The sequence below is a fragment of the Rhinolophus ferrumequinum genome, chromosome 3, assembly GCF_004115265.2.
Source record: "Rhinolophus ferrumequinum isolate MPI-CBG mRhiFer1 chromosome 3, mRhiFer1_v1.p, whole genome shotgun sequence".
Lineage (NCBI taxonomy): Eukaryota > Metazoa > Chordata > Mammalia > Chiroptera > Rhinolophidae > Rhinolophus > Rhinolophus ferrumequinum.
In genome coordinates, this window is record NC_046286.1 from 55,192,806 (window position 1) to 55,208,079 (window position 15,274).

Below are 15,274 nucleotides of genomic sequence, written 5' to 3' on the forward strand. Positions count from 1 at the left end.
CAGTTTCCAAAATAATTTTATATACCACTCCATTTGTTTCTCATAGTAAACTACTAAAATGGGTGTTATTTATCCCATTATTATTCCACTTGATAGAAGAGAAAGTTTCCTAAATGTTTAGGTGTTTAAGGCCACAGGGCTTCTAGAGATGAAGTCTAGAGCTTTCTGTTAATGTGGCCTCTTTCTTTGGGCCTCATTCAGAATTCCTGAGACACTCATCTCTCCAGGGGGCACCCTGAGCTCCATTTCTATAGCTTAAGCTACTCTTGAGTACTTCACTTTCCTTTCCCTATTTTCTTGTTTCAGTAGACAATTTGAAAATATAGCAGGCTTTCTGCTAGAGGGGGTAACTTTGATATTAAAGATGGAAAATGATATGAGGAGTGAGTTACTGGAAAGAAAGACTCATTGGAGTTGAGGCTGAGGCACAGAAAAAACCTTATTATAAACACACACACACACACACACACACGCATTTCCTTAATGGAATTTTTATTTAATATTTATACAAATAAAGTTATAGATGAATAAAACTGTGAATAAAACCATATCTGGTAAGTTGGAATTGAGATGGCTGCATTAAACACGTAGGAGTAAAGTATCACTGTGGCACGGTACGGATTCAGGCACATTTCCATTAACAGGACTTACGAGGTTAAATTTCTGTGTACTAGCATGGCAAATTTACCTTCCAATTTTATTTTAATGTTTTGAGTACTGAATTTTCCATTTCTCAAAAACATGGGAAGAGATATCTCCTACCATCATAGTAATAACTTCCTTAGAAGTATTAGAATATTAATATCATTCAAGTTCCAAAGACACTTCAATCTCTTTGAAGAAATAGGAAGAAATACACAATTAGCTAGAAGAATAATATAAAATTCTGGAGCCTTGAGAAAACATTCAGAAAGATTACCTTATTTTTTTGTTATCAAATAATATCCACTGTGGTGGAGCCAACTTTTTGAAGTCATTTTCTAGGAGAAGTAATGAATATGGTTGGGCTGAAGAAATGTTCCATTTTATTTTAAAAAATGATGCAAAGCCCTAAAAGCTTTAGAAAAACCCAGGTTGGATTTGACCTGTTTGATTTTGAACAAATAAGAAGCAATGTGGTGCAAAGGGTAGATTACAGAGTCAGACTTGCTCAAATTATGGCTGCACTACTTATTACATGGGAGTCTGGGAAAATTACTCTCTCCCAGTTTCAGTTTCCTTATCTGTAAAATGGGGATAAAAATCTTAAAAGATGGAATAGTGGTGCTGGTCATGAGAAAATTAAAGTGAGAACAACTCTTACAATGTTTGTCTCAGAAGCACAAAGGCAAAAAAAAAAGTAATTTTTGGGTACCTACTATCAGCAAACTATTATATGAAATGCTGGGAATATAATGGTGAGCAGGACAATGCTCCTGTATTTATTAATAAATGTTTGTGGAATTCATTCTTCTTGAGAAAATCCAATAACAGTTGGGTCAGGATAAAAATCAAGTATAATAAAAATACTCCCAAAATGGATAACACAAATAACTACAGATTTTCAAATCTACCCCACTGTATTAACACTTTCCATTTTCCATGTTTTTTTAGCATAGTGATCTGTGTTTGATGATGTTGTCTTAAATAAATGTTATTTGAATATGTAAATTATTTCTATGCTTTAGAATATTTCCTGCTATATTTGAATTACCTACACATATGCCATATTAAGGGATAAAAATATAAACCTACACTGTAGGTTGTTGTGAGGGTTGAATGAGTTATAAAAAGCAATGAAAGTAATCCCTGGCACTAGTGAACATTTGATAAATAATGTGCACATTATTTGATAAATAATTATTTGATAAATAATTGTTATACTAATAATGTACACATTATTAGTATAACAATTAAATAATAAACCTGAATTATTTAGAATATGAACAGCTCTCCAGATTGAGAACTTTGAAATAACCAGAAATCCACAAGGTGGCTCTCAAGGCTTGGCTTTTAAATATAACAGACTTGCTTTGTATTTCCAAAGAAATGAAACAAGACTTACGCATGCCAACCTGAGTTTTAAAAGACTCTCATAAATTCATAAATAATAAATAACTAGAAGAATACAAAGCTGTATAATAAGTGCTATGCAATAGAAAATTTTATAAAGTGAAAAAAATGAAGAAAATGAATAAAGTTTGTAGTTCCCAAGTGAAAGAGAATCTGATGTTCAAAACAACTGGCAGCAGATTATCATATTCAGAACTTACAATATCAATAAAAATGGTGAAATTTACAATGCAATCATAACAATTAAATACATTTTACTAAGATTGATAAAGGCGAAAGTACACAGAACAATGTATGGCAGCTAGACTGTTCAGTAAATATTAGTTAAATCTTATGTTATGCATATAAAATATTTTAAAGTTACCGTAATTTTATGCCCATAGATTTTTTTATTTGAAAATTTATTTTCATAGCTATAAATCAGGACACACTTTTTATGCAAAGAGAAAGGGAGTATATATCTTGGGCTTTGTGAGCCAGATAGTCCCAGTAGCAAGCATTTAATTCTTCCCTTGTAGTGCAAAAAGGCAGCCATAGACAATAAAGAAAGGGATCTGTCAATTTTCTAATAGAACTTCAATTACAAAAAGAGATGAATGTCTTTGGCCCTTGGATTATAGTTTGCCCACTGTTGATCTAAACCACTGTTTGATATAATTAAATAAAACCTATAAATCGTAGGATACTATCAATACCCAAATTACCTAGAGAAGTGTTTCTCAAATTGTAATTTATCCCGTTTATCTATACTTAAATCTAATGATGCCACTTAGAATGTTTTGAGTATTTTTTGCTAAAATTCAATATAATGGTAAATTTATTACCATATAACAAAGTTTTAAAATAAACACAATGTCATTTATATATAAAGCAGCTCAAAATTTATTAAATGCATGAAATAGTCAAAATATCAACTTTTTAGTTTTTGTGGATTTTTGACACATTTTGAAAAAAACACACCTTGAAATCAATTAATGCAGTAAAAGAGTTAAAAAGAGCTTTTGTTTATGTAGGTATGTCTTCCCTGTACTAACCCTAGAAATTAAAACTGAAAAATTATTAATGAAAATATTTGTCAATCAGTTCTTTAAAATAATAATAAATATATTAGGGTGTTAACATACTTTATGAAATTTAACTGTATTTTATGTTTTAACTATATTTTAAAGAGCAGGACTAAACACTACCATTATCATTCAGAAAGAAGCGATAATTGAATACATCATACATTGGGATTTTTTGAATGATCATTAAGAAAAAGTCAAGACTGTAACATGATAAATCTGTAAAATTAACTTCTTGAAAATTGGAGACCATGGATCTTTCAGGTATAAAATATTTGGTATCTGGCATATTATGTGCTTTAGTTCTTGGATCTTGCTGTGATTTGTCCCCTACCTGTTTTTCTGCATGTCCATATTCAGGCCCTTGTGTAGGTAAAAAGCAGGAAATCTGGCCGTTGTTTTTCGCTCTTTCTATTAGAGACATAGCTGTTCTTACTGTGGCATTTCGAGCATGCACAAACACCATCACCTAAAATAAAGGAAAACAGTTTATTTAATATTCAAATTCATTAAAAGATGGCTTAACACTAGTCTGGATATCACCCTATATAAACAACTGTTAATTTTTCAAAATAAAACCCCAGTTGATGAATTTTCCAACATTTCCTTATTTTAGAACAAAGTATGTATAGGATAAAGGCAAGTTAAATAAAATTCAATAGCATAGTTTAATTAGCCTACATTTGCCTAAAAACTGGCAGATGTTAGAACTGAAATTAATGGGTTATTTAAAATGTGGAGTTTAATTGGTGCATTTTCTCTTTTGAAGACCTGATTCAGTAGAACAATCATATATTATGGGGACAGAGTACAAAAATATGAGATCCTTATTTCTCCACAGTCAATGAAATTTTGAAAATCATAAAGATGTTTAAAGAAATTGAAAACAATAAAGAACACTCTTCCTTGGACAAAATCATGTCTAAGAACAAACATTTAAAATAGAGTTTAGGTGACTGCTGGAGGTGAAAATGCTTCTAGAGAGGTATTTAGAAATTTTTGTTGTGGTAGACTTTCCTGTGGAATTATTCACAAAGTGACTGGAAATTTGAATTAGGAGAAAGTCAGGTGTCTGGATCCTTGGTCAAAGAGAAGTGGAAAAGAGTACTCTCAGGGAGAGTCACCTAGGCAGAATGTAAATACAATTGAAGAGATTAAATAAGAGAGTAATTAGCATCCTTTATTTGCTGCCTATCAGAGTCTGTCTTCTCTCCCCTGGTTTGTTTCTTCTCTGGCCTTCACTTCCCCCCACATTCAGCTCAATCGCAGACTTCCCAAAAAGCCATTACTATGATACAAAATAATTTTGTTCTTTCATATGGGCAACTGATCTTTTTACATTTTATATGGTATGAATAAAAGCATCTTCAGATAACTTTGACATTTTTCTCAATCTGAAACACACGATCAAAGGGTATCAGGGTGGGTGCTTCGGATGTCTTAAAGACAAGTTCTAGCCCTAGCTTCCGATCAGATTGACACCTCTAAATCACTCTGGAGTCACCATGGCATTTCCCTTAAGCCTCCCTAATATGAAGGTACTAATTCTGGCTTCTTCTTCCCAATATTTCCTCATATTCTGTTAATTTCCTGGGAGCTAGAATTTTGGTTGCACATTTAGAAGAATATGCAACTGATTGTTTTCAGTCATGAAATTAACAGGCTTATTTGAGTTGACCTAAGTAAAAGAGAAGATCATTTTGAAGACTAACACAAAAGTTAAAAAGAGAAAGAGTTCTGAGACTTGACCAGAAAAGAGACAGAGTGACAGAGCACATGTTACATGATTAACCCATAGTAATCTTATGTTTATAACCTTGTCAAAGAACATGTTCCACATATGGGATGCTGATTAAAATTCACAGTAGAGTAAAATCTTAAACAACAATCATTGAAGAAACTGGAATACTTAAACAACTAATATTCTTTTAGGGTGTATTCAAAGTAAAGGAGGGTAGATAATATGGAGAAAACCAGAAGTTCCTCAATGAAAAACCCTCAGAGTGTTCAGAGAACACAGAACAAGCATCGTTGGTCATCGAAAGAAATTTTACATATGTCAATGACAGCATTCAAGGCTATTAAGGTTAAGATTTCACACTCTGTCAGAGCTCTAACTTATTTGCTGATACTAATGTGTTTTGCAAACTGTGATCATAAGAATATTTCTAAAGAGTACACTAATAAAATTTATTTCAGAAAGTTTCGCAGATACAGGAAAAATCTTCTGTTTTCCCTATTTTTAACTGAAAAACAAAAAAACAGTAAATCTGATTTTGATAGGCTCTCTTTCTGAGGAAAAATCTTTACCTCATACGCTGTCAAGAGCCTGCCATTTAATATCACTGTGATATTCTCATAATTACTGCCATGCGTTGCTTGGTACTAAGTTAGATAGAAAATTCTGTTAATGATAATGCCCTGCTGAAGTTTCACCAGTTCAGAATCTGTCAAATTCTTATCATCCTGTCCCTTGCAAAACGTAAGGATATTTCAACTAAATTGCTTTTTAAAGGGTAAGGCTGAATGTTTTTCTCTTACATAAAAATATATTTGATCACACACAAAGCCTCATTAAACCTCAACATAAAGTTTAAAAAAATCTTAATTAAAACGAACTATCCTATGATTTTATTAATTTATTCATTCATTAAAACAATTTTGTGTATGCAGTCATTAACAGGCCCTGAGAAAACTGCTGTGAAAAAGAGAGACAAGGTCCCTGCCCTCATGGAGATGACACTCTAGAATGATGTGATTAAATAAGAACAAAATATTTTTGTACTTGATAAATATTTACTGCCATATATGTGCAAAATCCTCTTAAAAGGAGATATATGAAAATGGAAAAGGCATGGTCCCATCTATGAAAGACATGCACAATTGAAGGAGGGAGATAAAACTGTATACATAATTTAGGCAGCTGATCCAAAAAATGGATGGAGTGTGACTAACACAGGAATGCTAAATATATAGAGCTAGTGGGTCTCCTTCATTTATGCATACAAAGATATGTACACAGTCCCTATTGTGTTCCAAGCAATGTACTGAGCTCCAGGGATACAACGATAAGGCTCCAAATTGGAATGCTACTGTTATGGTGAGAAAGAACCACTAGTAATCAGCCGATCTGGCTGTAGAAGCAGGGTGCAAGGCTGGATTCTCCTTCAAAGTTTCTTACATGGAGGCTCAGGGACCACTTCATCAAAACCACTGCTGATGCTTGTTAAAATAGATTGTTGGGTTCTCCCTTAAAAGCAACCGAATAAGAATATCTAGGAGTGGAGTCTAAAAATTGAATTATTAACAACTGCTGAGATGACCACTGCACTATTGTGTGAAATTAGTTAATGATCACCACCAACTTAATGGTCCTCTCCCAAAATATAAGAAGTATAAAAGGAAACACAAATAAAACCACCATTACAAAGGTAATTTTTAAAATTCTCTAATAAACTATCTTTACATAGATATGAAATATCAAGGAATATTGAGGTATTTTATATAACCAGTGTAGCCCCAAGATCATTTTCCAGATGGGCTAGGGTTTTATAATGCAACCACACTTCTATTCTCCATTATTCAAATACCACATTATGTAAATCCTGTTGAAATAACAGATATGGAGAACATAAGGGAAAATAAAATATGACCCTAAATCTTCATTAATTATTTCAGTCTGACTCGTCAACTTATCATTTTGCAAATTATTTTCTACTGCAGCCAAGAGAAATATTAGTTACAACTTAAAGTAGCAATTTCTTTTTATTAGAGGATCCATCATGTCTTGTTCAGTAAAATAAACTCTTTTTCTTATTAAGAATTTTCTGTCTAGAGGCTCCAACAGAAGCCATTACAAGGTTTGGGGTCTCTATAAACATATTTGATTTTATGGTCTGTTAATTTGGTTAATTAATTTAAATAGACTCACATGAAAATTATAACTAACAGAGAGGACAGCATTGTTTCACTTGGCAGAAATAACTCCAAATTAATCTTGGAAACACTGTTGGTAACCATATAGCAGTTGAAGGGCATTAAAATAAGATTAAAACAGTAGGTTCAAGTCAGTAATGCTGGTAAATTTCAATTGTTTTATAAAACTATTTGTGTTTTTATTTGAGGTTTGTTAGGTTAATGCATTTAAAATACTTTATATACTTATTTGTAGTTTAAAAAGCCACTTCGTTTAAATATATATAATGAAATCAGTCCTGGACTAGGAAAGAAAGAATGTGAATGTGAGTTCTGTTCCTGTTATTTGACTTGCCAAAGCAAGTGTTCTTCACATGAAATGCTTATTAAAATTAACAGAACAAAAGCTCAAACAATCATTTAAAAAAACTAGAATTTATGTAACTGATATTGTTTCAGTGTATTAAAAGTAAAGAACGTATCTGACAAAGACGAACAAATTATTTAATCTCTGATTCCCCCCCCCCCCACCCCGTCCCCAGAAGGTTACTAGTGTCACAGGACTACTACAAGGATTGAAGGATATAATGTAAGTGAAAACACTACACTTAGTAAAGAATTAGCTGTCAAATTTTAGAATGCTTCAAAATCACCAGGCAGGCTTGTTATAAACACAAATTGCTGCATCTTCCCTCTACCTCACTTTTCTGATTAGGTCTGAGACAAACCATGAATTTGCATTTCTACCAAGTTCTAAGGAAATGCTAATACTCTTTGGGCAGGAACTTTGAGAATCTCTGTTGGAGCTGGAAAGTACTAGCATCATTATAAAGGTAATAAACATTAATAAAATCAATTTGGACTAAAAGACTAACGGGTTAGGTCAGTAAATCACTGTTATACAATCTTGAATCAAAGCCTTTCCTAGAAATTTCCACTGAGAAGACTAAGAACAGAGATATCTGAAAAGATACAACATATTAGACACGAGCAATGATGTTCTACAATATATGCTACTGACTCTTAAAAGGGTTCAAGAAAGAGGCTTGAGGATGAGAAGTCTGAAGGGGTACCCAGTAAACTGGTTTAACAAGTCATCTAGGTGATTCTGACACATGTTAAAATTTGAGAGCCCTGTGTTAAGGGCAGCTACTGTAAATGGTGGGGGAGGGGGAAAGCTTCTTTGTGTTTTTAGAATGGTTTTGGCAAGTATTATATTTGGGAGAATTAAGAAAATAGTCAAATTATTCTTTGTATTTTATAGTTTGAATGAGGAGTGTCACTCTAGATCTATCTCAGATATATTTATATACCAAAAGAGCATGTAGGCACAAAATAGTTTTTATTGCTGTCATATTTCTACATTTGTGTTATCAGGCAAATGTAATTTTAAAAGGTTTCATTCTACATGCTGTGAATATAACAGTCATCTGTGGTGGGATACTACAAGTTACTATAGAGTTCTCATTTCAGTCTTGCCAGTGCTGTCTGGCTGAAACACTCAGGTCATTTGAAGATATTTTTCATATCAGTACATAGTTTTCTCATTTATTTTTTATATTTGCATAGTAGTCCATTACTTAGAAATACCATAATTTATTTAACCAGTCATTGGCTGAAGGACATTTATGTTGTTTCCAATCTTTTCATATTTAAAGCAATGCTGTAATAAACAACTGTACACAAATCATTTCACATGTTTGTGAATATATCTGTTGGATAATTTCACAGAAGTGGAATTGTTGGGTCAAAGTACATGTAACTATTTATTGAACTGCACTGTTATTCTGCATATCGTCTGCTTACTATTGGGCATTTTTTTTCTTATCAATTTATAGGTGCTCTTTGTATATGGAAGGTAATATGATTTGCCTTTTTCTACATGGCAAATATTTTGTTCCAGTCTATGATTTATCTTTTGACAGTATTTATGGTATCTTATTAAGTATGGAAATAGTTTTTCTTTAAATCTGTCAGCATTTTTTTCTGGCTTATGGGAAATTCATAGATAAGAAAGTGAAAATAGTCATAAACATTTGCAAAGATGCCGAACTTCACTAGTACTGTGTGATTCTGGAAATCCAATGGTAGTGAAAACAGAGTTGGATTTTTCTCTTGTACATACAAACACAAATCTGAAAAGATATCCATGTATAGTGCTATTTGAAAAAAATATCAAGTTAAAGAAAATTTCCATAATATTATCCTGAGTGCATGTGTAAAGGGTGTGTGGGTGTGTTCGTATGTGTATGTGTTTAAAAATAGAGATGAATGGACACCCACAAAATTGGTTACCTCACAAAATGAAATGGGATGTGAGGGAGATAAAAAGATAGCTTTTCCTTTATATATCTTGTATTGTTTGTCTTATTGAAACAAGCCTTAATAGTTTTATAATTAAATATAGAAATTATATTGAACAGGAGAAATGATCAATGATGATGAGCTTATAATAGTATAATATACTATTGTACTAGTATATTTGATATAATTTTTTTTTTGCTAAGTGATTATGACGTCAAGGTAAAAATTTTAAAAAATACATATTTAACAATGCATTTATAAGGGTGATTGATGATGGTGGTACTTTTGATCTAAGTGAAAAATTTATCTTTTAGTTTACCTGGAAATGTTTTAAGAAGAAAAGAGACATGATATAGCAGATTGAAATAAATAGCATTTGAAGAGAAAGTATACAGAGGTCAAAGGTACACAAAAGACAAAAATCCATATAGTGATGAATATAGACTTTTGGCAGAAACTGACATGTGGACAGGAGTGCAGTAATATCTAGAAAGGCAAAACACAACCTCATTATAAAATACGTACTAAGATAAACAAAAATTCATTCAAGACTCAGAAAAAAAGATACCACTAAAAACAATACTTGAAAAATTATTTTTATGTTAGAGGATTTTGAAATGAACAGTTAGAGAGAAAGCCACCATTATAACAAAAATATGGATTTTTGTAAAGGAATATACATTACATGATAATAAAGAAAATATGACTCAAGGAAGTATGAAAAAAAGGTAGACAAAACAGGAAGTAACTAACGATGATTCTGGAATTGCAAATTGATAGAACAATGGACAGGACAAATTTTAAAGGGCAGGGATATTAAAAGAAAAAAGAAAGAGGGCTCTGATTTTTATGATGAGCAAAGATGAGCAAGAAAGTACTTAAGAGAGTAATCCCTGAAAAAGAGTTAGTATGATTGTTTGAGACAGCTTAAAAAAGAAAATTTCATTTTAAAATAAACTTTTAAAAATGTATCTTTGTAGGCACTGAAGTACCAGAAAAACACAAGTTCATAAAAATTCATTTTAAAGAAAGAAAAGAAGGTAGATAAATGCCGTGCCTGACTCCTTCTGTGAACACACTGAAATTACAACGAGATTATAGAACAACCAACTTTGAGAATTATCTGAAGTCTAGCTATACAGAAGTTTTATAACTAAGGATATAAAGAATAAGCCACGTGGAGATGCGGAATGGGCTGCCCCACACCTGTGTGTGGCAGTTGAGAAGTGGGAGGGATATCTCTACTGCAAAGGTTATTCTGGAGGAGGGAGGGACCCCAACCCCACACCAGGCTCCCCAGCCCAGACTACTGCTGCCTGGTAGAGAAGCCCCCCACAACATCTGGCTGTGAAACCAGTGGGGATTCCAACCATATGAATGGGACAGAAGGCTGTGGGAAAACCAGATGTTCTCTTAACGGGCGATGCACAGTCTTACCTGCAGACATTCACCCTAAGCACCAGCAAAGGAACAGTGACTCAGAGGTCGTTCTAGACATAAGGGGAGAGACTGAGTTGTGTAGCTTTGAGGTGAGGACTGGAGGGACAATCACCCTTTTCCCTCTGTAGGGTCTTCTTCCCAGGCAGCCAGCAGGCAGGCACCATCATTCCTGTGTTGAGCCCTCTGTCACATGGCCAAATCTGAATCTGAATTGCTCTGGTGAGCTCTGCTGCTCTACCCGGGTGACTCTTTGGGATGCTGTAACACCCAACTCCCCCAGTGCCTGAGGCACTTTCTTGAAAGCAGCCAGCACCGCACACATTGCACTCTTGTTAGGAAAAACTATTAAGGTCCACGAGCCCCAGGCAGGAGGCAGCTAGCCTTGATGTGCTCTGAGACTTTTACTTAGCTCCAGGCTCAGCGCTGGCACAGAAACAGAATCTACATTAACCTAGTGAACACAAATGTTTCCATTCTAGTGACTCCTTGAGACCCTGCCTCACCCAACTTGCATACTGCACAAGGCTTTACCAGTGGCTGACCTTAAGGGAGCCAGCAGTGCTCTAAGGCCTGGTACTGGTGGCAGTCGGCTACATTTCGCAACGTGGCCTCTCCCATGTGCCTCCAGGTTTAGCATAGGCAGAAAACACCCAAGAATCTTTTTGTAGCTCCTACCAGGTAGTCCCTGGTTGGTCACAGGCAGTAGGTGACCTAGGCCTGCACTGCAGTCCCTCCCCAAAGGCCCCAGAACCAACATTCTTGGAAGTTGGCTTCAGACCACAGCAAAGCACCACCCAATTGCCCCCACAAGTGGCACACACAAGAGGAGGTCTCAACAGGCACCAGAGCCTGCAGAGCTAAATCCCACTCAGTGGGGGTAAGTCCCCCACACAGCAGCCCAAAAGCTGTGGATGTGGCTAAACCCCACATCCAGTCAGCGTGAGGGTCAATTCCATTCACTGACCTGTCAACAGCAATCAAGGCACAACTGTAACGGGAGGGCACACACAACCCACACATAGTACACTCCTAGAGTACCTGGAGCAGGTGATCAGGGAGACTGTCCTAGTGCCCCCCAGGGCACCTAATGCATAAGGCCACCCCAAGACTGGGAGGCATAGTAGATCTTCCTAATATATAGAAACAAACACAGAGAGACAGCCAAAATGAGGAAACAAAGAAATATGTCCCAAAGGAGAGAACAGGAGAAAACTCCAGAAAAAGAATGAAATGAAATGGAAGCAAGCAACCCACCAGATACGGAGTTAAAAAAAAAAAAAATGGTTATAAGGATGCTCAAGGAACTTAGTGAGAACTTCAACAAGGACATAGCAAGCACACAAAAAAGACTGAAGTGAAGAATGCACTGGAAAGAATCACCAGCAGACTAGATGAAGCAGAGGATCAAATTAGCAATTTGGAAGATAAGGTAGCAGAAAACACCCAATCAGAATAGCTAAAAGAAAAAAAGAACTTAAAAAAATGGGAACAGTTTAAAGGGCCTCTGGGAAAACATCAAGCATAATAACATTCACATCATAGGGATATCAGAAGGCAGAGTGAGAAAGCAAGGGATTAAGTACCTATTTGAAGAAATAATGGATGGAAACTTTCCTAACCTGGGAAGGAAATAGATATTCAAGCCCAGGAAGCACAGAGAGTCTCAAACAAGAGAAACCCAAAGAGGCCCACACCTAGACACATTATTAGAATGGCAAAGGTTAAAGACAGAGAAAGAATCCTAAAAGCAAGAGAAAGACAACAGTAAATTGTAAGGGAGCTCCCATAAGACTGTCAGCTGATTTTTCAACAGCAACTTTGCAGGCTAGAAGGGATTGACATGAAATATTTAATGTGATGAAAAGCGAGGACCTACAACCAAGGGTACTCTACACAACAAGGCTATCATTTAACACTGAAGAACAGATAAAGAGCTTCCCAGAGAAAAAGGTAAATGAGTTCATCACCACCAAACTAGTATTACAAGAAATGTTAGAGGGACTTCTTTAGGACAAAAAAAAGACAAATAGGAACAAAATGGTAAAAACTACATATCTATCAACAAATACTTCCAATGTAAATGGAATAAATGCTCCACTCAAAATACATAGGAGGGGGCCGGCCCGGTGGCTCAGGTGGTTAGAGCTCCATGCTCCTAACTCTGAAGGCTACCGGAGTCAATTCCCACGTGGGCCAGTGGGCTCTCAACCACAAGGTTGCCGGTTCAACTCCTCGAGTCCCGCAAGGGATGGTGGCCTCCGCCCCCTGCAACTAAGATTGAACACGGCACCTTGAGCTGAGCTATCGCTGAGCTCCCGGATGGCTCAGTTGGTTGGAGTGCGTCCTCTCAACCACAAGGTTGCTGGTTCGACTCCCGCAAGGGATGGTGGACTGTGCCCCCTGCAACTAGAAAACGGCAACTGGACCTGGAGCTGAGCTCACCCTCCACAACTAAGACTGAAAGGACATCAACTTGAAGCTGAACGGCACCCTTCACAACTAAAGATTGAAAGGACAACTTGACTTGGAAAAAAAAAAAGGCCTGGAAGTACACACTGTTTCCCAATAAAGTCCTGTTCCCCTTCCCCCCCCCAAAAAAAAAATACATAGGAGGGCTGAATGGATAAGAAAACAAAAGCCTTACATATACTGCCTCTAGGAGACTCACTTCAGATTGAAAGACACACAGGGTCGGAAAGTAAAGGGATGGAAAAAGATATTTCATGAAATTAGAAATGGAAAAAAATAAAGCTAGAGTAGCAATACTTATACCAGATAAAACAGACTTTAAAACAAAGGCTATATAACAAGAGACAAAGAAGGATCCAGTAATCCCACTTCTGGGTATTTATCCAAAGAAACCCAAAATGCTACTTCCAGGGGATGTGCGCTTCCATATGTTCACAGCAGCACTGTTTACAATGGCCAAGATGTGGAGGCAGCCTGGGTATCCATCGATGGAAGAATGAATAAAGAGGAGGTGGTACATATATACAATGGACTATTCCTTGGCCATGGAAGAGAATGGGTTCTTGTCATCTGCGGTGGCACGACTGGACCTGGAGGGTACTGTGCTGAGTGAAGTATGTCAGAGAAAGACAGGTGCAATGTGATTTTGCTTATATGTGAAATCTAAAGAACAAAATAAACAAGCAAAACAGAAACAAACTCAAAGATACAGAAAACATTTTGATGGTTTCCAGATAGGAGGAGGGTTAGGGAGTGGATAAGAAAGGGAAAGGGATTAATAAGTACAAATTAATTAGTTATAAAGTAATCATGAGGATGTAGGGTATAGCATAAGGAATATAGTCATTAATATTGTAATAACTATATATGCACAGTGTCAGATGGGTACTAGATTTGTTGGGGTGATAGATGGGAGGGGATTTGGGGACAGGATGAAAAAGGTGACGGAATTAAGAAGTACAAATTAGTAAGTATAAAATAGTCATAGTGATGTAAAGTAAAGCATAGGGAATATAGTCAATAATATGTGTAGTGTCAGGTGGGTACTAGACTAGTCAGGGGGTTACTTGTTAAATTTTATAAATGTGTAACCACTATGCCGTACACCTGAAATTAATATAAAATAATATTGAATGTCAACTGTAATTGAAAAATTAAAAAGAAAGGAAAAGGTAAAAGGAAACAAGAGGTCCAAATTTCCAGGTATAAAATAAAAAAGTCATGGGGATGTAATCTACAGCACAGGGAATATAGTAATTAATATTGTGATAGCATGGTATGGTGTCAGATAGTTTCTGGACTTCTCATGGTGATCACTTCTTTATATATGAATGTTTAATAACTATGGGGTACATATACAATGAGTTAAAAAAAAATGGTTATAAGGATGCTCAAGGAACTTAGTAAGAACTTCAACAAAGAGATAGCCAAAACTAATATAATACTGTATGTTAGCTATATTTTAATAAAAATGTTAAAAAAAAAAAATCCTTATACCTCCACAAGGGACATGGATGTTACTATCATGGTTAAATTAAAATAAAAATAAAAATTATCCCTGATGCTTCCAGATACAAGCAATACTTTACTCTTTTGAGTGTGTACATATGCCTCTTTCTTAAGTATTTACCATTTACTACCTTTTATTTTTAGCTTTTTTGAGCTTGATTTAGTTTGTCCTCCAGTCTTCGGTCATCCAACAATTACATGACAGGCACTGGAGACTTAACAGTCAGTAGGTAAGTCCACCTTTGGTTTCTGTGGTTTTTGGAACTTATATCTAGTTCTGATGGTACAGGATTGGAGTCTGGGAAGATGGTGAACAAAGAAGCTGTCATTCATTACATGAACAACTATAGGAAGGAAGGAAAAATCAAAAGAAAAAGAAAGAAAGAAAAAAGAATAGCATAATCTAGAAATTAATTGGGGGTCCTCTCTCAAAATTAGCAAATTACTTGATTTAAAGGTCATGATATTTCAAGTTTCTTCATTATTGGCCTTATGGTGTTATCTCTTAAATCCTACTTCCT

At 35.3% G+C, this 15,274-nt stretch overlaps 1 protein-coding gene across 3 annotated transcripts in view; it reads right to left on the bottom strand.

Annotated features, from left to right (window-relative positions):
• ASCC3 (activating signal cointegrator 1 complex subunit 3) overlaps window positions 1-15,274 on the bottom strand; it is a 288,105-nt gene that overhangs the window by 139,207 nt on the left and 133,624 nt on the right. For all 3 annotated transcript variants that reach the window (XM_033099400.1, XM_033099394.1, XM_033099410.1), the window contains exon 14: window positions 3,451-3,585. In XM_033099400.1, coding sequence (XP_032955291.1) covers window positions 3,451-3,585 — 135 coding nt within the window. The remainder of the gene's footprint in view (window positions 1-3,450; window positions 3,586-15,274) is intronic.